Below are 20,824 nucleotides of genomic sequence, written 5' to 3'. Positions count from 1 at the left end.
TTGATTTGATTTGATTATCTTGCTTCTTGGTGATTTGGTCCTCCGTCTCCTTCATCCACTGTTGGTCTCATTTCCCAACAGCCAAAAATATTTGAATCCCTCGAGAGATAACAAAAAGCGTGCATTGTTACCCCCTTGGTTTTGAAGGATCTTTTTCTCTCTACCCCCCCCTCTTTTTGTATGTGTTACTCATTACTTTGTTTTCTTTTTGTGTGTATGTATCTCTGTGTTTGGATTAGATAGACCTGGTTTTCTTTTCACCGTTTCCTTTTTTTTTTCTTGATCCTGTTTTTAGACTTATTTGTTAAATTCGGTCTTTTTGTTTCTGGGAGGGCCTTAATCATTATGTTCCTTTTCTCTCTCTTCCTCCTCTCCTCTCTCATCAATTATTACCTTTTCGCTTTATTACTTTTTATACGACCAACTTACCACTTTGTGTTTTAGTATCCTTTATTATTTGGTCATCCCGGACTTGTGTTTATCCTATCCTATTTCATCCTACGTATCCTATCCTATCCAACTTATCATTCTTTTTTTCGAGCAATATAACATCCAACATCCTATTGGGTCATGATCTAATAATTAAGAGTACCTAGCCTAGAACAGATTGGAGAGGAAGGAAACCAGAAACAAAAAGAAACAGGTGTAAAGCACCCGCTGTGCTTGTGAGACTTGATGATGATGATGATGATGATGATGGTAACGCCTAATCCTGATCTTGTTGAACTATAGACAATTCCCTACAGTGGGTATGATATTTGGTATACAGGAGATAGAGTGAGAGAAAGAGAGAGAAACAAAGAGAAGGAAGGGAGGGAGGAGGGAATGATAGGCGATGGCCACAAGAGAATCAGTATATGTATGTAGTCTTGTAGATGAAAGGTAGAGAGAAAAGGGAAGGCTGAAAGATGATTCCAGTTACTGGTATCCCTGGGAACTAGATATTGAGAACAGAAACAAGGGAGGACGGTTCTTGAGTGATTGGTTTAGAACAGATTCCACCCCCGGTTCCGAGACTCCTTCGTGGCCAACGGACGATCCGGTCGTCGGTGCTTATTGCGTCCATCCAGCTGTCGGATACTTTCGATCTTCTCCAGGGCTAGTTCAAGGAGCTCCTTCTTCTTGATCACGTCGAGGTGTTTGCGGATGCGCGGGTCTTCGCGAGCGAACCGTTCCACTTCGGCGTCGGAGAGGTGTCGACCGAGGCGCATGTCCAGTTCACGGGGGAAGTTGTAGTAAAATTCGGAGAGGAGCTCGACGTTGAGGAAGAGCACGGCGGTCGAGGTGAGCTTGTCGGCTACGACGTCGAGGAAGACCTCGGGGCAGAAGTACTTGTTCTTCTTGGAGGCGCACTGCTTGGAGCGGATGGCGAGGAGACGCATTTTGAGGAGATCGGCGCGGTCTCGGAGGAAGACGCTCTCGCGGCCTTTTGGGGTATGGATTAGCTTAGGTCGACGAGAGGGAGGAAGGGAGACAATACCGGTAGCTAGGAGGGCGGCACTGAACCCACCAGCACCAGCGGTGCTGGCAACGTCGCCTTCTAGTAGCACTTCGCCTTTGCGAACCTTGTCCACGAATGCCATGACATCCTTGAGCTTTCTCTTTCCAACGTTGTTTTCGACGCGCCGCATTGCGCTCTCACAGGCTCGAAGTTCGCCCTTCAACACTTTGCTGACATTCTCTCGGCCCTTGATCCACTCCGGGTCTTCAACTTCGATCTCGAATTTGTATGGTTTGATGCAGTTCTCGACTTGATCACTAGTGCTGAAGAATCGGTCGTTCAAGATGCTGTTGCAGGCATCCACAATCTGCTTTTGAGCATATGGGTGGGAAGCGAAAGTGGAGTTGGCCAGTAACCGATCAACGTGGGTTTGGATCGCATTGGCGACGACCGTCGTGGCGAGTCTTCCGATACCCAGTTTTGTCAATGAAGAGGTTGAGCCGTCAAGCTTACGGCGCCAATACTGTGAGTCCAAGTCCGCTTTGGGAAGGTCACTAAGGGGGTCCAGCTCGGGCAGCAAAGGAGCCAAGTCGTCAACGGGTTTGTTCCAGTATCGCTGGGCCAAGATGTCCATGACTCGCTGGTCCAATTCGTTCTTCAGCATTTCGCGAACCTGAGGCCGACCGAAGTTTTCGGCGAATGCTTTGAATGAGTGCTTAAAGCTGTCCAGACTTTCGGCGAGATATGACTCGGCGCTCAAGGGACGGTCGTTATACTGTACCTTGAACTCGTAGGTCGCTTCTTCGAGTTCCTGACTGATAGCATCCCTAGTACCCGCTAGGCTCGATGCCATAGTCTGCTCGAGAACATGCATGAGTTTGGTGCGCAGAGTCGTCACACCGATCGATAGGTCGGATTGGGAGCCGAACTCCTGAGGGTGAGCCGAAAAGTAGGCATTCTCGTTCTTCAGGATCGCACTCGTGATGTTGCCACTTCCCCTGGAGAACAAAGCCGTAGTTTGAGGAATGCGACAGACCACGCCCACGTATCCTAGGCGCAGAGGGTACTTCTTATCGGAAAGAATGTTGACGCCACGGTTTGGGTCAACAAGATCCATCTTGGTAATAACACCAATCGTCCGCTCGCCGCGAGGATCTACCCGTCGGCTTGCTCGCAGAGCCGTCGAGTTGGCAAGGTCCACATCGGCTGCAGAAATAGCCAGGATGACGTTGGGGGCCTGGATGTACTTGTCGCAGAGGTCGGAGATCTTCTGCTTCAGCTCCGGCGGCTGGTCTTGTCCGGCCACTTGGATGTAACCGGGAAGGTCGATGAGAGAGAGGTCAGGTACGTTGGGCGAGTAGATAGAGAGTTGAATGGGGTCGTCGGTGACGCAGTCCTTCTCTGGGACAGCGAGATTCAGATCGGTCAAGGTACGTTGGATTTGAGAGAAGTCGGTGATTTTGCCCAGTCCGAGGGCCGGGAAGTCACCGTATTCGGCCTGTGCGTTCGGGGTGTTGACCAAGGTGAGTTCGATGGGTCGACGGGTGACCATGTTCGAGCCCTTCGGTAGGAATTCATGGCCCACGATAGCCTCTAGAACAGAGCTCTTACCAGAGGACTGCGAGCCAATGACCACGATCGATGGCAGCGTAAGCGTGTTAGACTGTCCAACCGACGACAGGATATTCCGGATCTCGATCATTTTCCGAGTAAGAAGCATCATCTGGTCATCCTCGGCAACCTCCCTACTGGACCGGACGTCTTCCTCATCCGCATCGTATCCAAACGCAGAGCCGGTCGCAGCTCCAGCGGCAACACCGCCGCCGCCCCTACTTTCATGGGGAGGCTTGCCACCACCACCACTTCCTGAAGAACCCCCGTCGGACTGCGAATCCTCATTCATACGAAGAATCTTTTGTAACCATTCCGGGAGCTCCACATCATCCTTTGTCTTCTGCCAACCCTTTTGTGTCTGTTCAGCCACGCCTTGGATTCCCACGAAAAAAGTCGAAGCCGTATCACTCGCCGTTTCCCCCGCCCGCTTCAAGACGTCAATAGCATAATTCCCCGCCTCTGTAACACAAAAAATCTCATAATTAGCTTAACCCAAGCTGTAGGGAGCCCTCAAGAGATACATACGCGTAGCCTGATACTGAAAATAGGCCAACCCAGCAACCATAGCCCCTCCAAACATAGCCGGCACCCGGACCAGCTTCATGGCCAATTTAGGGAGGATGCGGGCAAACGAGATGGTCCGCACGGCAGGGACATTGTGAATGGCATTCGCACCGACAGGCCAGGCTCGACCACGAAGAGCAGCGCCCCCGTTAGATCGCAAGAGGCCGCCAGTCCTGGCACTGGCGTTGTGAATATGGCGGGCCAAAAGACCCGTCCGCAAGAGCGGAACCAGACGGTGGGAGAGAATTCTCCCGCTCATGGTTCGAGAAATGTCATGCACCGCAAATCAATCAGGGAGAGGGGAGCGGTCATCTCCCGGGCCGGTCAGCCACGAGGATATCTCTCTTGTTTGTTTGATTTTGGGGGGTAAATGAAGGTGTGGGAAGGTCGAATGAAAAGGCGGAGAGAAATGGGATGTCATCAGTTCATGCCTCAGGCAGAGGGACCCCGTGATCTGCGCGAATGGTCTCAGCGCCGCCCGTAGCAAGTCGGTGTGAGTCACGTGTGGTCAGATGGCGACATTGTCGCGACGAAGAAGACATGTTACAGAATTATTTTCCAATTTGAAACTTTTCTCTAATCTCATATTCCTTTCCATTCTTTGATCCACTGGGTTGCTCCAATCTGGTCGAACGTGGTGGCTGTTGAGCCCAATTTAAACGTGGAGAGAACTAAAAACGCAGCTCCGCCTGTCTCTCTTATCAGCTTGCGATTTCGGCCGCTGAAACAAAGGTTCAGTATTCTTCGATTTGAATTTCTACAGGTTCAGCACTCTGTTGTTTGGAACCCTTAAACCGGGCCTTGGAACAAGCTCTTTTTCCTAGAGCTCGTTCTCGTTCATTATGTGCCGCTTTCTGGTATGTCGAGGTGGTCATACATCTCACATCGCCCTGATGTCATTCATGCATCTGACCGCTCCTTCATGTTAGGTATACAAAGGCAGCCATGAGATTCGTCTGAGCAAACTGGTTACAGAACCCAGTCATTCGATCCTGACTCAATCGTATGACTCTCGCTTACGATTAGTGAGTTCACCCTTGAATGAACCGAGCAGTCTCGGTGTTTAAGCCATTTTGAGTCTTTCTATTCCATCATCTCCGTCTAACCACCCCCCATTAAAAGGACAACCGCCGTCCCGTCAACGGCGATGGCTTCGGGGTCGGATTCTACACTGACCCCAAGCTCGGCCCAGAGCCATGCATCTTCACCTCGACGCTCCCGGCCTGGAACTGCGAGAACCTGGAACGGCTGGCGTCGAAGACGTGCTCGAATCTGATCTTCGCGCACGTGCGCGCCACGACGGAGGGTGCGCTCTCCGACAATAACTGCCACCCCTTCCAGCACCAGACGCTGATGTGGATGCACAACGGCGGCATCGGCGGCTGGCACTACATCAAGCGCACGCTGGCCGACTCTCTCGCGGACCGCTGGTATCTGGGCGTCAAGGGCGGCACGGACAGCGAGTGGGCCTTCGCGCTGTTCCTCGACCTCCTGGAGAAGGAGGGCGTTGATCCCAGCTCTGACCCGGGCCCGGAGGGATTCGGGCAGGCCTTGCTGCGCAAGGTCATGGTCAAGACTATCGCCAAGATCAACGAGTTCATTCGCGACATCCCCAAGCGGCATAATGTGTCCGGCGTGGAGACGCGCAGTCTGCTGAACTTTGCGGTCACGGATGGCCATACGGTCGTGTGTACGCGGTACATCAGCAGCAAGACGGACGAGCCGGCGAGCTTGTACTTCTCGTCCGGGACGAAGTGGAAGGAGGGGAAAGAAAAGGGGCACTTCAAGATGGAGAGGCACGATAAAGGCGCGGATATTGTTCTGGTGGCGAGTGAGCCGATTACTTTCGAGAGACGTGAGATTGGCCTATTATCCTGATTGTGGTGGTCCTGCGCGTTGCTAATATTCTCAACTTGCTTCTAGATAATTGGGTCTCTGTCCCGGCGAACTCGATCGTCACGATCCACAAGCAAACGGTGCTTCTGCATCCTATCTTGGACGAGTTCTACAGCGAGGATTTGAACCACGATCGCTCCTCCTGCTACGCCGTGTCTAAGGGTCTCGTGAGCACCGCCCCGGGAACGACTGTGCAGCCGCAGAACGTCGACGGATCTGGCAGAGCAGCAGAGCCCGACCTGTCGGAGCCGCCTGTTGTGAGCGCCAAAAAGTCCGGCGTTGATGACCTCAGTGTCCGGATGGCGCAACATCGACTAGAATGCGCGAATCAATGCGCTGTATCGCATTGACTGGGAGATCTATGAACGGGAATAGATATACGGATTGATCTTGGAGTCGGGGTTGTGGTTTGGAGTTATCTCGGGTTTATATCATTTCTTCCCTTTCTTACATGTGTTGGATATGGATATATGTTATTTAATAGGCCCCTTTGATAGGAGCTTCTGGGGATTTGCATTAGAAATTACATCTATTGGATAGTGAAACCCAAAGCATGTGCATAGGCAGTGAAAATAAGAGGAAAACATTTCGTAAGACTAAATCGCCATGCTCATATATCTTCCCCGGATATATTGGCATGTTTGAAATACTTCATACCAACCCATGCGATGATCACCCACACCCAGGACATGACCGCCGTCAGAATGATCAAAGCGGGATAATAGCCCACGATAGGCAGAGTCGGATCATCCTCCAGCTCCGGGGGCGCATACGGAGTCTCGCCAACATCCCACGCCCAACTCCAGACACCGAAGCAGCTGCCCATCCCGACGACAAAAACAAGCCACGTCACGATCAAGATGATCCAGCCCCACCACTCCGTCTCCGAGTAATCCCACACCATCTCCTGGCTGGTTGTCATGTCCGTCGGATGAGTCGCAAGAGGCGATTTCGCACGGTGCATGGCACGATACTTCGGGTCCGCCTGGAGAGCGTAGTATGAATCCGAGCTCGGCGACGCAGCCGGAAGATGTAAACCGGCGACGGCAGCGACAGCCGCATTGGTGTTCTTTACTCGGGGGAACAATATGATATCCTCCTCGTCGGTGGTGATCTCGCCCAGGCTGTCTTTCGAAGCATTTTGCTGGTGTCGCGGGGCGGAAGGGGCGGAAGCGGAGAGGGACCGTCGCGGCACGTTCATCAGGTTCCATCCCGAGCTCTCTCCTGAATTGGCTGTTTCCAGGTACGATGATTCGTGAGGGGCGATGTCGCGGTCGGGGGGAGCGGACCCTGCCAACGGTCGCAAGGGCGTGGTGGAGGATGGGGATAGCGACGAGTGCGTATGCGGAGGGAAAAGATGCGGGGACTGTTGGCGCTGCTGGTGCTGTTGCTGTTCAGAGGGTTCGTCTGCACGGAAGACGTCGACCGGAGCTCTGTTGGCCTTTTTGTCGCGAAAGTCGAGTCGTGTGCTCAGTAAGGCGGCCTTTCTCAGCGAGCCCCTCCGCCTTCGTGTCCGGCGATGTTGCAAGGCGCTCGACATCGCCCTGCTGCCGCCTCGTAGGCTGGCGCCGAGATCGTCGCCATCGGGTCGGTCGAGGCCCGAGTGGCTTCTCTCGGGGGTGTTCTGGGTGGCCTGGATCATCCGCAGAAAGAAGAGCTTGGAAAGTAAAGAGCCGGAAGAGCTGCGTTTGTGTCCACTGCTTGCGCTCCCGGAGCGAGTCCGGCCTGCGATTTGATCGTCATCGCCTAGCGACGACAGAGCCACGCTTTTACCGTCGCTAGCATCGTCCATTGGCGGCAAGCTGGGCACGGCTAGCGCAGCTGGCCGTTAGCAAGCCCACATCCGAAGGTCCACTATCAGGATTGCGCCGTCGTCCCTTTGCTTTTGGGTAGGAATTCCATCGGCTAAAAGCGAATGGAAACCGAAAGGGCAGGGGAAGGGGAAGTGAAAAGCGATCGGGGTCAAGCCAGGGCGGTGGCGGGTTTTCGGGCCTGCCGCCTTCTAGACTCCTTCTCCGCACCGGCCTCATTGGACCCGTTCCTGCCAGTGCTTATTCTTTCTTGTATACTGACGCTGAAGTGTTCCATGGGGTTCCCCTTGGAACCGTCCGATTCATTGCTAACTACTTTGTAATGCCCGCTCGGGGCATCCCAAAAATAAGATCAAATCAAATAGGTATATTGTCCGAAAACGCCAGAACATGAAGTCGCAGAAGACTTGGTATCATGAAAGAAAAAGAAGATACTGTGAAGCAGAGATCAAAAAGAGATCGGTCGGTTGATCGACGTTGTCTGTGAAGATGGAAAAAGAGAGAAAGAGCGCTATCACACAAAAAGGGGAGGCCCGGCATCGACATCGACGTTTGTCTCTCGCCGCAGGCGACGGGACACTAATCAGAACAGGCCACACATACAAACTTAAACAGATACGATACAGACTTGAGAGAAAAAAATTTCTCAAATAATGATCCAAAACGCGGGTTAGAAAGCGAACGAAAACTTTTAGTTTATTCCGGCAGAACGCTTGAATCGGAAGTCCAAGAAGCTCTTGATCAAAGTTGCGCACACTCGAAAGAAAAAGAGCATAAAAAGGTTGACAACAAGATGGACTTGGGGTATTGGGTGTACGATAACACACAAAAATTTCATTTCAAAAAGAAAGCATTTGAGAATGGGAGATGCGCTTAGAAAAAGAAAAAAGTCCACTTAAGGCAATCATAAGAAAGAAACAGAAGATGTGAGATACGAAATAAAATGGATCCTGGAAAGGGTGGAAACAAGGAAATATTAAAGGGGGAAGAGGGAATGGAGAAAGGGGGAGAGAAGGGAACGGCTTCTTCTTCTTCATCATCACTGTTGCTGCCGTGGATGACTTGTCTCACACTCGATCCAAGGCGAGGCAAGGAGGGCAAGGTGCGACGTGCTGTGGCCACCCATTGGGAAATGAACTAAGCCTGGTAGTTTCCGAAGCCGTTGCCAAAGTTGGCGTTGTTTGCCTGGTTCCAGCCAGAGTTAGGGGTAGCCTGTCCGCGGCCGTACCCGGCGTTTGCTGGCACTTGGCCGTAGCCCTGACCGGCCATTCCAGCCTGGTCCCAACCCCTTCCAGCTGGGTTCGGACCTACACATCGCGGATTAGATAGATCCATGGCGGAAGCGGGAGTGACGAGAGACGAAAACTTACCTTGAGGAGTCATGGGGGCGCCCGGACCACCATACTGAGGGAAATACGGCTGGGGGCTGTTGTTGAAGGGGGAGTTGCCCTGTTGACCAGAGAAGTTGTCAAACTGACCGGTGGGGGGGCGATCCTTACCCCACTATAGGACTTTATCAGTGACACGAGAACAAACAGAAAAGGGGGGGGGGAACCTGAGGAGAACCCACGCTGCACTTCAAGGGGCGACCATTGACGTTGTACCCGTTGAGTTGACAGATAGCCATAGCGGCATTCTCGTGACTGTCCATCTTGATGAATGCGAAGCCACGGTCCGCCTGCAGACGGGTCTCGAGAACGTAGCCGAAATTCTGGAAGAGCGGGACGAGATCGGTCTGCGTGGTGTAAGGAGTCAGGTTGCCCACGTAGCACGTGGTCTGCCACTGAGGGGTCTGCTGGACGACCATGTCGTAGCTCTGGATGCCGTGGGTGGGGAAATGGTGATGGCCGAAGGGCGTGGTCGGGGTCATGCCCATAGCGGCCATTGCTTGCTGCTGAGAAATGGAAGGCTGTCCCTTTTGGTTGGCCCAGTTGCAGCGGATCGCACGAGAACCAAGCCATTCACCATCCATCGCGGTCAACGCCTTATCAGCATCCGTACGATCGCGGAAAGCAACGAAACCGTAGCCGCGAGAGCGACCGGTCTTCATGTCCCACATGACCCGAGCCTCGGAAACGGAGCCAAACGCAGAGAAAGCCTGCGTAAGAACGTCATCGTTGACCTCGTTACTCAAATCACCGACAAAGATGTGGAAATGGTTCGAAGTATCCTCTTTGGTGATAGTAGTGGACTGGTAGGCCCAGTTGACCCGAATTTCCTGTTGACAGCGATCAGAACAGTCCCCCCTCAAAAAAGTAAACGAAAAACAGGCCGAACTCGCATACCGACTGGTGGATGCGGCGCCCGTTTAGAGTCTGCATGGCTCTATCAGCGGCGCCGGGGTCGTCAAATTCAACGAAGCCGTAGTTGTATCCTTTGCTGTTAAACTTCTGCGGGAGTCAGCACGAAAAAGAAAAGAAAATATTATCAGCCTTCGGGGGAGGGGGAAGCATTTCCGACGGTAAAAGAATGTCACTCACATTCTTGTCGGGGATGATCTTCACGCTGATGACATGACCGGTGGTCTCAAAGATCTGTTTCAGGATATCCTCGGTGACCCTGTGGTCAAGACCGCCAACATACAGAGCTCGTTTGTTTGGTTCGGGGGCAGCGCGACGAACGAATCCACCTGCGCTGGTCGGGGACATCATGTTTCCAGACATCGGAGAGGTGATAGCTGTTGGAATCGGGTTGGTATTCTGGGGAATCACAACGGGCGGACGAGGAGGAGGGGGCATGTGGGAGGGATTGGCCTGACCATTGCCCTGAGACGCATCGTACTGCTGGCCTGAAGCAGCAGTCGAGGGCTGCGGAGGTGGGAGGGTAGAAGAGGTCGAGGCGGGCACGTTATCAGCCATTGTCGAAAGAGCTCAAGCTGCAATATACAGAAGGAAAAGAAAAAGTTGATCACTGGAACGACTGAGCGGATAGGTCAATAGAGGTTGGAGACGTTTTATGACGGGTGCCTCAGGGTAAATATGATAACTGTTTTTTGGGGACGGGACGATGCAGGGCGTTACGCAGTCACAGAATTGGCTGAAGTCGAAAGGCGGAAAGTGACGCGGGGATCAGGACAGAAAAAAGAACAGAGAAAAACAGAGAAAAAAGAACAAGGTGGTAAGATCATACAATAAAGCTCAATGTTAACTGTCGTTGACAACGACTGCGAAGAGGGATAAGAAAAAAGACAAAAGAAAAAGAGAAAACAGTAGAAGAGATGAGAGAAAGTGAGGAAGAGAGAGAAAAAGGAAAAGGTAGAAGACAAACGGTGAAGAAATGGTAGCTTGGTGATTAAAAAAAAGCGCTAGGACTCGGGCGACTCAAACAGTTGCTGTCACGACCCCAACAATCAAACGGTGGTGGAAAAGGTCGAAAGAACACGAAGAATCGATGAACGGTGACAGAAGGAAACGGAGCAAACAGAAGAAACGCAGCACCCAAGCACTTTCAATGTTGACAGCTGCGAGGAGACACAGGGAAAGTGGAGGATGAGCGAATAGAAGAAAGGAGACCGGAAGGAAATGAAATGAAAATGAAGAAATGAAATCAAATCAAACCAAAACCGAATCAAGGAACAAGACGAGAAACACGGGGGAGAAAGAACAAGAAGAGGATCTGGGAAAGATTGAATTGAATGGAGAAGAGAACGAGGAGTTTGGAACTTTGGATGGTCGAGAGCCGCCGCGGGTGGGGAGGGGAACGCTAGCCCGCTTGGCGTTAGCGCTCCCTCTTTTGTTCCCTCCGTCGGCGGTGGGCGCTTACCATCATTCATTATTCTTTCTCCTCTTGTCCAGACTGTCATTCCTAGTCCCGGCGCCTACCACGTTTCATCAACATTATTGCCTGCGTCTCGACCTCGGTCATCATTGGTTCCATCCTCCTGAGGATTTGGCCTCCATCTCTCGCCGGTCTCGTGCCCCCTCGACCTTGCACAAGGAGCTGGCTGCCTACATCCGCGCGTTTGAACAGCTCCAACACTCCTATTTACCCAACCCTGGAATTATGGCCACCTCCGACTACTCAAATCCGGAATCTCTGGATGTGTTGGCGACGACGGTGAATCAAACGGTAAATAATCCTCCGGAGCAGTAGTATTCAACCCGACCAAACTCTCTGACCTTCGCAGATGGTTGAAACCGGGCGATTCTTCAAATCGAAAGGTTCGTCGCAGAATAGCGCCCAGCTGAAACGAGCCGTCCCTGTTGCGCAGGAGCAGTTTCAATCCGCGCTTGACAACCTGTCTGAACAAATAGTACGTAGTCTTCTCATTGCGACAGGTCTTGCAGCAGAAACCTTATGACTGATACTAACCTATCACAGTTCATCGCAAAAGCGTTCCTCGAGAGGGACTACGAGGTAGTCAAGGCCAGAAAGGCTGCCTTAAGACCCGTGGAAGATGTTGTTAAGAATGAACCAATCGTCAAGCAAGAGCCAGAGGCTGCGCCGCAGCCCCGGGAATCTGCCGAGGAGCCAGGTAAGACTGAAATCAGACGAGAGCAGGACAGCCCTTCGTCGCAGCCACCGTCAACCGCGGAAGTCCCTCAACCGGCGCCAACCCAAACGCCCGTCAAGACAGAGAAGCCGGACGAACCGAAGTCTACTGCTCCAGACCAAAACCTCTCCGGACCGACGGATGTCAATTTTGATTCTGTGCTCAATGATACGACGGGCGGGGCGAATGAGTTCGATCTTAACTTGGACTTCGGGGACGATGACATTGGGAACGAAACCTTCCTTGCAGGATCCAACATGGACAGTAAGAACGCCGGCGTTACAGGGCAAGGGAAAGGAAACCACCTCCCTGGCAACGAAACGACTGACTTGCCCGGAACAGAAAATCCAAATGCAAACCTCCCAGCGGGAGGGGATGCATTCGACCTGGAATTACAAAAGGCCGAAGCATTTTCGGGTGCCGACGGCGCTCAGGACGGGATGTTCGGTGGTGGTACAGACGATATGATGGTACCTGGAGAATCCAGCTTCGACGACCTGTTCATGGAAAGCGAGAACTTTGGGGGCGAAGGGGATGGGGACCCCGGTCTGCTGGAAGGGGATAGACTGATGAACATCAACGAGATTGACGATAACTGGTTTACTTGATTTGTGCTCTACGGAGGGCGGAAGACCGTATTAGGTTCATGCACCTCCAGAAATTTCTATACGGCGCATTTTCGGACGGGGTTGCATTGTTGAGGTTCATCGACCTGGAAGATCTAATGCGGGCAAGACTGTTCTGACGGATCCGCCAATCAATTCCCCACCAATTAACCATCCATCCATCTAGCAGCCCGATCCAGGCAGATGCCCAGGCCCCAAAAACATTGATTAATGCAAGGGGCCCGCGGTACCTGAGTCAGGTAATGACGCAAGGTAAGGGAGTGGAGCAGGCAGAGTTCTTCCCCCCGAAAGAGAGAGTGCGTGAGGGAGGGAGGGGAAATTTAGCTGTCAATTTGATACTTCAACTTTATCCCCGATTAACTCGCCAGACCGCGCCTGGAATGTCGGGGAAGGGAATGCCGCTGCGGTCGATCATACCTAAGATTGCTGTACATGAGGCCAGTGGAAGCAGGCTGCAAATATTCTAGAAAAAGAAAAAAGAAAAGAAAACCGGATCTGCATGGTGCCTAACATTTATTTATATTGGATGCCTAAGACGGGATGTTAAATTAAGGGGTAAAGATGTTATCTACAGCATGGATCTAGTTGCTCTACTCTGTAGTTCTTCCAGATGCTTTTCTTCAGGCTCCGTCTGGGTCGGCAGCCTCAACGGTCAGGCTGTCATCAGGTACCAAGTTTGGCCGGTGAGACTGGACCGATGACCTCATCAGTTTCTTGGGGCCGTTTTCTCCTCGGTTTTTTTTTTTTTTTTTTTTTCCTGCGCGATTTTGGCTTCAACGACGGATTTCTTCAAAGCTCAGATCGACAGGATCTCACCGGCAGATCAGGATCATTCCATCATCTGCTTTATCTTCTTTTGAAAACGCCATGTGCGTAATACTAGATGTAGGTTGTTTCTGCACCCATCGAATCAGCGCCGATGGAACCTCGAAAAGTCAAAATAACATGGTTAGAACGAGAACACCGGTGATTAACTTGGCTTTTCACAGTTCCTCCCACGGAACTTAAGATAAGGATGGTCGATCGCCCCAATTCAGGTCTGGGAACCACCACGCAGGATGAGGAAGACGACGACCACGTCCACACCTTGTCAGCGGGTACTTTTGCCGGGCCGTCTATGATATCACCACCGGCTAGGCGAGCATCACAAGGCCGACACTAGACAAAACGGATCCCCGCACACTACGGAAGTCAGCCCATGAGGGGATTGGGGGTACTAAAAAAAAAACACACACACAAACGACACTGGCGACCAGTCCCTAGCGAGCTGCATGTCTTCTGCCACATTACCTTTCCAGGCTCCAAGGAATAAACTCGGCGTTGCGTCGGCGCAGACGTCCATGTCGGAGTCTCCGCGGAGTTCTCACTCGCCTTCGTGATCATTGATGACACTTCTGGATGTGTGCCTCTTGTCCTTTTGACTCTTCGACTCGCTCGGCAGCGACGGAAGATCAGACGTCACACGGAGGGAAACTAGCTGGCGGGAACTAAAGTTGGTGGATGGACTTGGACCTCTGCAGAGCTAGCGGAATAGCCCACGGTACTAACAGCCTTAACGGGTTAATCTGTAGAGAGGGTGGGCTGTGTAGGCTGGACTCGTAGTCTCGTAAGATCTCATGGACCATGTACATGTACCATGTACCGTGTACCAGAAAGGAGACGTGCGCATGCACCGCCATCACATGGCCTCCCGAGTCAAATTGATTTCAGGGAAAGAGAATTTGCGGTGGAGAGAAAAAGATCTAATATTAAGAAGGACTGGAGGAACCACTCGGGATTTTCTACGAATGATGCTCGTGGCAATAGTAAGTGAAGGTCAAACTGTCCTGCAAACCTGTTTCTACACACGAAGCAAACGAGGAGAAGGGAAGACTCCGGTGTTGGGGATGCCAGCTAGTAATAATAGAATAATAATGGAAAAATTAATATGAATATTCCTCACTCCCAAACTGCGAGTCCACGGATCGCCGGGATGGAATGAACCTCTGCGTCATCATCGTCTTGCTTTCTCCTACTCGTTCGGTATTCTTCAATTACTTCTCGTGTCCTTTCCCTTTTTTCCTTTTCTTTTTCTCTCCTTCTCTCTCTTTCTCTCTCTCTCTTCCTCTCCCTCTCGTTTGCGCCCAAGAAACCTAACGCACCGCCTCACTCTAGTACCCGGTGGCATCCTTTTAAGACATTCTGATTCTGGGTGACCACTGAATAATCCTACCCTTTGCCTCCCCGCAATCCCATGGGCCCTTCTGGCCATTCCCTGTTTGCTTGCCATTTGTATCTCCACCATTCATTCTGACCTTCTCTCGCCTCTCCCTTCCCGCTCTCTTGTCGCTTCGTCTTTCTCTCACACACCCTCGCTCTGTCTCTGCTGCTTGTGCACTCGGTCTGCAATTCTCATCCGCCACGCCGGTCTGAGCTCCTCCTTGCGTTGGGTCCGCCGATCATCTACCCAACACGGCAAAGACAGAAAGCAACAACAAAAAAGCAAAAAAATCCCGGCCGCATCGTCGTAATCAATTATCACATACTATATCCCAAGTAGCTTGCATTTCAAGCCGCCAAGTACGGGGTAAGTCACTTGCTCTCTGGGATTTTCCATGCGTTGCTTTGCTTGTTCACCTTCTTTTCCCTCTCTCTTTCCTCTTTCCTCTCCTCTCTTCCCTTCTCTTCCTTTCCTATCCTCTTCCCTCTTGCAGTCTCCCTCTCCGGGCAACCGGCCTCTTGGTTTCAGATCTCCGTTTCACTTCTTTCCTTCTCCCCCCACCCGGAGCCTTCTGTTTTTACCCTCTTGCCTTCTTTTTCTTCCTTGTATTTTTTTTTTTTTTTTTTTTGGTTTATTTTTTTAAGCTTTTTCTTCTCTTTTTCTTTTTTCCTTCTTTCCCGATCCTCTTTTGTTTTAGCTCTGTCAATTTCTATTTTCTCCCTCGCATACAAAAGGCCATCGGTTGGACTGCATCTTGTTCTCCCTTTCTCCCTCTCCCTGCTGTAAAATTATGCTTCGAGTTTGGCGTTGCGCACGATGACCACCGCTCACATTTCTTCTCCCTTGCCGCAGGACCTGTCGAGATCCGTGACGACGAGTCCTGCCCAGCTACCTTGCGCGCCTCTATCTTTATTTGCCAGCTCGTCCAGTTCTTCGCGATCTGACCGTCGTTCCGTTGGGGCTAACATTGGCGCCGAGATCGAAGCGGAACAATTTTCTAAGCAGGGTAATCATTGGCGGGGTTCAGTATTTAGAAAGCTGGCGGGACCACGGGAGAACGCAAAGCGCCTGCTCCGCTTGGGGGCGCACTCATCTTCTCCGTCTTCTTCGCCACCTGTCCGCCCCATGCAACGAACTCGCCGCCCACGTCCTGTCTCCGAGATTGTGCTCTCGCCTGGAGATGCACAAATGCTCGCCGCTCCGAATTTAGGCACGGGGAGACTGCGCGCCGGCTCGTCGCCGACCGCTTCTATCTCCCATTCCTCTTCGGCTTCCACTCATACCACGGCGCCGTCGTCCGATCCCACCGTGCCCTTCCCCACGCTGAACAACGAGAAGATCGTGGCGTCCGGCAGCGGCATCTCGGTGGGAATTGCTCTCACAGAACCCGTTCTGTTTCTTCAAGGTTACGATCAGAATGACCCCAGCACCAAAAAATCCGCCATCCTGCGCGGGCAATTGCATCTCAAGATCACCAAAAGCGTAAAGATCAAGAAGATCTCGATCTGCTTCCGTGGTCAGGCGCAGACCGACTGGCCCGACGGTACGTTTTATATTTCTGGACGAAACCAATCTCTATCTCGATGTCATTTGGTTGGTTGCTCATACTAATTCGCCGTCCTGTCTAGGAATTCCACCCCGAAAAATCCACTTCCATGACAAGAAGGACCTGGTCACTCACGGTGTCATGTACTTCAACCATGGCGACACCGCCTTGATGCAGAATGATTACGGTGCTCACTTCTACCAACATGCGAAACCGATTACCTCCGTTTCTGGCAAAGATGTTCCGACCGCGGTCACTCGCGAAATCTTTTCCAAGAGCGGATCGTCGGTCTCGCTGCAGACCGGTCAGGCCACAAGCCGAGAGCTCAAACGACTCTCGCTTCAATCCAACCAGTCCCGCAGTTTCGGCAAAAGCGATGCCCCAATCGTTCCGCCCGCTCCGCAACGCAATTATCGTATGTTCCCTGTAGGGGATTACCTATACAGCTTCGAGTTCCCAATTGATGGATCTCTCCCGGAGACGATCAAAACGGATCTAGGGTTTGTTCGGTATGACCTCGAGGCTATCGTCGAGCGCGCGGGTGCATTCCGTCCTAACCTGCTGGGTAATTTGGAGGTGCCCGTGATTCGCACCCCGGCGGAAGGCTCGCTGGAGCAGGTCGAACCGATCGCCATCTCCCGCAATTGGGAAGACCAACTGCACTACGATATTGTGATCTCGGGAAAATCTTTTCCTTTGGGCAGCCAGGTTCCCATCGCGTTCAAACTGACTCCCCTAGCCAAGGTGGAATGCCATCGGATCAAGGTCTACGTGACCGAGAATACCCAGCACTGGACTGCAGACAAATCTGTGCACCGGTTCGCACCGGCCAAGAAGGTGCTTCTGTTTGAAAAGCGAGCGGACTCCGTCAGCTCCAGCACGTACCCCGGCAGTTCGATGCGAGTCACCTCGGGCGGTGGCATTGCCTACGACCATCGTGCGGCTGCCGCCAGAGGGGAGGAAGTCGTGGATCGAAATCGGACCAACCTTCTGGGAGACCTTTCGACTGATGCCGGCGTTGGACCGACCGAGATGGAGTTCAATGTCCAACTCCCTAGTTGCCATGAGATGAGGAACCGGGAGGAGTCCCAGCGGCTGCATTTCGACACCACCTATGAAAATATTCAGATTAACCACTGGATCAAGGTATGATGATCCTCATTCAACACTCCCTAGTATTGTGACGCCTGCAATTCACTAACCTTGCTTCTGTCTAGATTGTGTTGCGTCTCTCTAAGCCGGACGAAAGAGACCCTAACAAGCGTCGACACTTCGAAATTTCCATCGACTCTCCTTTCCACCTCCTCTCCTGCAAGGCTACCCAGGCCAACATCTACCTGCCGGCGTACACTTCGCCCAACTCCGATCCGGTGCCCCAAGCGCAGGAATACGAATGCGGGTGTCCCGGTGCGCCCGTCGTGTCCCGCCAAAGCTCTAGTAGCCTTGCGCGCCCGTCGGAGGATCCAGAGGAGCCGCCAACCGGACGGGCTGTCTCTCGAAGTTTCACCAGCGGCTCGGGTGGTTTGGCCCGACCTCCCCAGGCGCATCTTGCCCATGAATCAGATGAGCGGAGGCCTGAACCCGAGCCAGCACCGCGGCCCATGCATCTTCTGCGGGCTCCCTCCTTCGCGCCTCCCGCCTTCGAAGATCTACCACCTCCGCCCCCGCTGGTGACACCGCCTCCGGAGTACACCACTATTGTCGGTGACAACGATCGGGAGACGATCCTCGAGGATTACTTCTCGCGGCTGTCTACATACGAAGACTCTGCGGACGACGAACGAGGTCGCGGGCGGGTCGATGTGCCTCTGACTCCCGGCGGGCGTATAAATCGCAGCATGGACGTCCCCCGAGAATGGGTTCGTCTAGACCAGTCAGCCACCTAGTCCACTCTGTTGGTTTAATAGTCGACTAAAAGATTTACGATTAATGACGCTATCTGTTACTTTGGGTCTGTTTGTTTTTCAAAAGACGGTGGCTTTGGGAGTTGAATATAAACTCGGGGATACACTCGGTACATTTGGATGGATTTCTTACGATAGCGTTGTATGTTAGATTTGCAGGAGGTCCCAGGGGACATCGAATATGTTCTTGTCTATTTTACACCTTTCGGTTCTTTATCATGGGAGAAGGGCGCGAAAAGGGATTGAAGATTTGTTATTTTTCCTACCAGGCGCTATATCGGATGGCATTGTTTATCACGAACGATCATGTTATATTTCTTTCCCCCATCTATACACATACATATCTTTATACATATACATATGGTTTGTTCATATCTATTATGTGTTCTGGATACAATGTTGATAGATTGTCTTATATGATATGTTAATCTTGCCTATACTGGTGTCTTTATATAAACACTGCTATTGTGCCTCTAAGATTAGGATATTCTATATACGATTCTATCTTTCGCCGCCACCTGAGGATGAAGCCGTTCTCGTTCTTCGTTCCTCATTTTTGAGGCTGCAATCACATGCCGAGAGATGTCACGTGTAGATGACGTAATGGTTTCCCGAATCGGACCGGAAGCACAGCGGGCTCCGTCTCGCTCTGGCGTCTCCCGTAAGACCCAAGACTGCCCGGACGTCCATCGCGATATGGGGCAACGATATCCAGTTGGTGGCTGAAAATGAGGAAAACGCTTCTTATTGTTTACATTCACGGCTTCAAGGTATGCTCACGCTGTCGATTTGTCTCCAAGCTGGTCTCAAGTCCCTAGCATCCGCCCCCTACCCTACATCTGCTGATGGTACCGCCAAATCTATGGGAGCTATGCGATGGGCGTCATCATTGAAACCGGCCGGGCTAACACAACCCAATCGTCTAAAGGGAGATGACGATACGTTCGGAGATTTCCCGGAGCACTTCCGTGCGGTGGTCGGTCGGTCGCTTCCTTCCGTGAAGGTCGCCACGGCCGTATACCCCAAATACGAGACTCGAGGGGATCTAAAAGAATGTGTGAGCAACTTTCGCGAATGGTATGTTGTTTTGGAATCTTATAGCAGTGGCAACCTCCTTTCCCCCCTCTTGTCTTTCGGATCGTCAACACTAAAGTTAACTCGGTCTCATGTAGGCTCCAAAACCAGGTCATCGATCTGGAAGTCGCGAACGAAACTGCCTCTCCCACCGTCGATCCTTCCGTTCATGTCTTCCTAGTTGGTCACTCGATGGGTGGCATTGTCGCTGCCGAAACACTTCTTCTGGTTGCCTCGGAACAGCCAATCCCTCACAAGCCCACGAATCCAGAAGTTCTGGTAGATTCGGGCACCGCGGATAATTCACATGCGATAGAGCCGGGCTCGTTTATGTTTCCCCATATTCAGGGAGTGCTTGCTTTCGATACCCCGTTTTTAGGGATTGCCCCTGGGGTGGTGTCGTACGGCGCTGAAGGACACTACCGAAACGCAGCGTCGGCGTATAATACAATCTCAGAGGTGGCAGGCATATTTGGGCTGGGAGGCGCCAGTACTGCGGCGAGGGGAGCTGGTGCGGACCAGCAAAAACGAGGGAAAGATGCCGGCAGTTCCTCCCCTTCTGCCGATGCTGCAGCGACGCCGTCGTGGCAGCGATGGGGTCGATATGCGATGTTTGCAGGGGCAGCAGGTGCCGTGGCCGCGGGCGGGGCGGCTGCAATGTATTCCCAGCGTGACCGTCTGACCGACGGATTCGATTGGGTGTCCTCCCATCTTTCGTTTGTTGGGTGTCTGGCACGACCGTCCGAGTTGCGCCAGCGCCTGGTCCTCCTGTCCAAGGTGCACGAGGAGCGCGGGATTGGGTGCACGAATTTCTTTACATGCTTGGGTCAAGGCGCAGGCTCGCTGGTCGAGAACCGCGACCAGGCCAAGACATCTTTTAGTCAGAAGATTATTCGATCCAAACACCGCACCTTCTGCACCCTTCCGGCCGAGCTTGAAGGCCAGGACTTGCCGTTCCTCCCGGCCCCAGGACTGGGATGGGCCCGGGCCACGAATGATAAAGCCGGAGATGAAGTTAAGGCGCACGTCACGATGTTTCTACCGAAAGACAACCCGGCTTTCTACGACCTTGTCAGGGATGCATGCAATGTGTTGACTAAATCAGTCGACAAGGGTTGGTACGCCGGCGCCACAACAACCCCAGTTGAGGAAATGTCGCGGACCGAGAGCGGAAGGTCTGGGACGAACCCCGACAGTGGGTTCATGGACGGAGAAGACGTTGTGGTCGTGGATTGAAACAAATAGTCAATATCCACGATCGGGTATGAATGACATGTCTCAACCATACAAAGCTAATTTGTGTTCCCCCAAATTCATTGGGTCGTTACTGACTTCCATGACGACGCAAGTGCGTGCACGGAGTGGGGGGGGGTCGTCCAAAAGGAGTCAGGGAGCAAAAAGGATCGGGGTAAAACAACATCGAAAAATATTTTTATGACCTTTCGGCCGCGCTTTTAGACTCAGACTAACAAGTGGCCGTTGGTGCACGATCGATGCACTGGGACTGCCAGAACGCCTGTCGATCGTTCCTCGCGTTCCGAGGTTACATCAGTCAAATCATCGTTGAGCGGTAGCACACCCATCCTTCGCGGTTTCAGTGACTCTATGCCGATTCATGTCAAGAAGGGTCCGATCGCCTGTGTGCTTGGCCCCCTT

General features: G+C 52.3%; 7 protein-coding genes across 7 annotated transcripts; 4 read left to right on the top strand and 3 right to left on the bottom strand.

The window, feature by feature from the left end:
- Positions 1-986: 986 nt before the first annotated feature.
- On the bottom strand, positions 987-3,878 carry KD926_006344 (dynamin-related GTPase MGM1; the record flags this gene model as incomplete). The annotated part of the gene is made up of 2 exons (XM_053099330.1): positions 987-3,514; positions 3,581-3,878. The coding sequence occupies 2 exons, from the start codon at positions 3,876-3,878 to the stop codon at positions 987-989; spliced, it is 2,826 nt and encodes a 941-aa protein (XP_052956988.1).
- Positions 3,879-4,461: 583 nt separating this feature from the next.
- On the top strand, positions 4,462-5,865 carry KD926_006343 (glutamine amidotransferase subunit DUG3; the record flags this gene model as incomplete). The annotated part of the gene is made up of 4 exons (XM_053099329.1): positions 4,462-4,476; positions 4,549-4,644; positions 4,742-5,474; positions 5,543-5,865. 4 exons carry the CDS (start codon positions 4,462-4,464, stop codon positions 5,863-5,865), a joined length of 1,167 nt encoding a protein of 388 aa, XP_052956987.1.
- A 260-nt stretch (positions 5,866-6,125) lies between these two features.
- On the bottom strand, positions 6,126-7,307 carry KD926_006342 (PIG-Y family protein; the record flags this gene model as incomplete). The annotated part of the gene is made up of 1 exon (XM_053099328.1): positions 6,126-7,307. One exon carries the CDS (start codon positions 7,305-7,307, stop codon positions 6,126-6,128), a length of 1,182 nt encoding a protein of 393 aa, XP_052956986.1.
- A 1,156-nt stretch (positions 7,308-8,463) lies between these two features.
- Positions 8,464-10,184, bottom strand: KD926_006341 (nuclear and cytoplasmic polyadenylated RNA-binding protein pub1; the record flags this gene model as incomplete). The annotated part of the gene is made up of 5 exons (XM_053099327.1): positions 8,464-8,633; positions 8,697-8,829; positions 8,897-9,544; positions 9,612-9,716; positions 9,807-10,184. The coding sequence occupies 5 exons, from the start codon at positions 10,182-10,184 to the stop codon at positions 8,464-8,466; spliced, it is 1,434 nt and encodes a 477-aa protein (XP_052956985.1).
- Positions 10,185-10,866: 682 nt separating this feature from the next.
- KD926_006340 (uncharacterized protein) lies at positions 10,867-12,426 on the top strand (the record flags this gene model as incomplete). The annotated part of the gene is made up of 3 exons (XM_053099326.1): positions 10,867-11,394; positions 11,453-11,578; positions 11,647-12,426. 3 exons carry the CDS (start codon positions 10,867-10,869, stop codon positions 12,424-12,426), a joined length of 1,434 nt encoding a protein of 477 aa, XP_052956984.1.
- Positions 12,427-15,460: 3,034 nt separating this feature from the next.
- On the top strand, positions 15,461-18,076 carry KD926_006339 (arrestin family protein; the record flags this gene model as incomplete). The annotated part of the gene is made up of 3 exons (XM_053099323.1): positions 15,461-16,187; positions 16,273-17,336; positions 17,408-18,076. The coding sequence occupies 3 exons, from the start codon at positions 15,461-15,463 to the stop codon at positions 18,074-18,076; spliced, it is 2,460 nt and encodes an 819-aa protein (XP_052956983.1).
- A 790-nt stretch (positions 18,077-18,866) lies between these two features.
- KD926_006338 (uncharacterized protein) lies at positions 18,867-20,404 on the top strand (the record flags this gene model as incomplete). The annotated part of the gene is made up of 2 exons (XM_053099322.1): positions 18,867-19,171; positions 19,267-20,404. The coding sequence occupies 2 exons, from the start codon at positions 18,867-18,869 to the stop codon at positions 20,402-20,404; spliced, it is 1,443 nt and encodes a 480-aa protein (XP_052956982.1).
- Between the last annotated feature and the right edge of the window lie 420 nt (positions 20,405-20,824).

This window comes from Aspergillus affinis, assembly GCF_023601865.1.
Source record: "Aspergillus affinis strain CMG 70 chromosome Unknown NODE_32_length_299506_cov_85_929706, whole genome shotgun sequence".
Lineage (NCBI taxonomy): Eukaryota > Fungi > Ascomycota > Eurotiomycetes > Eurotiales > Aspergillaceae > Aspergillus > Aspergillus affinis.
The sequence above is the reverse complement of the archived record's forward strand: the minus strand, read 5'-3'. Positions and strand labels throughout refer to the sequence as shown.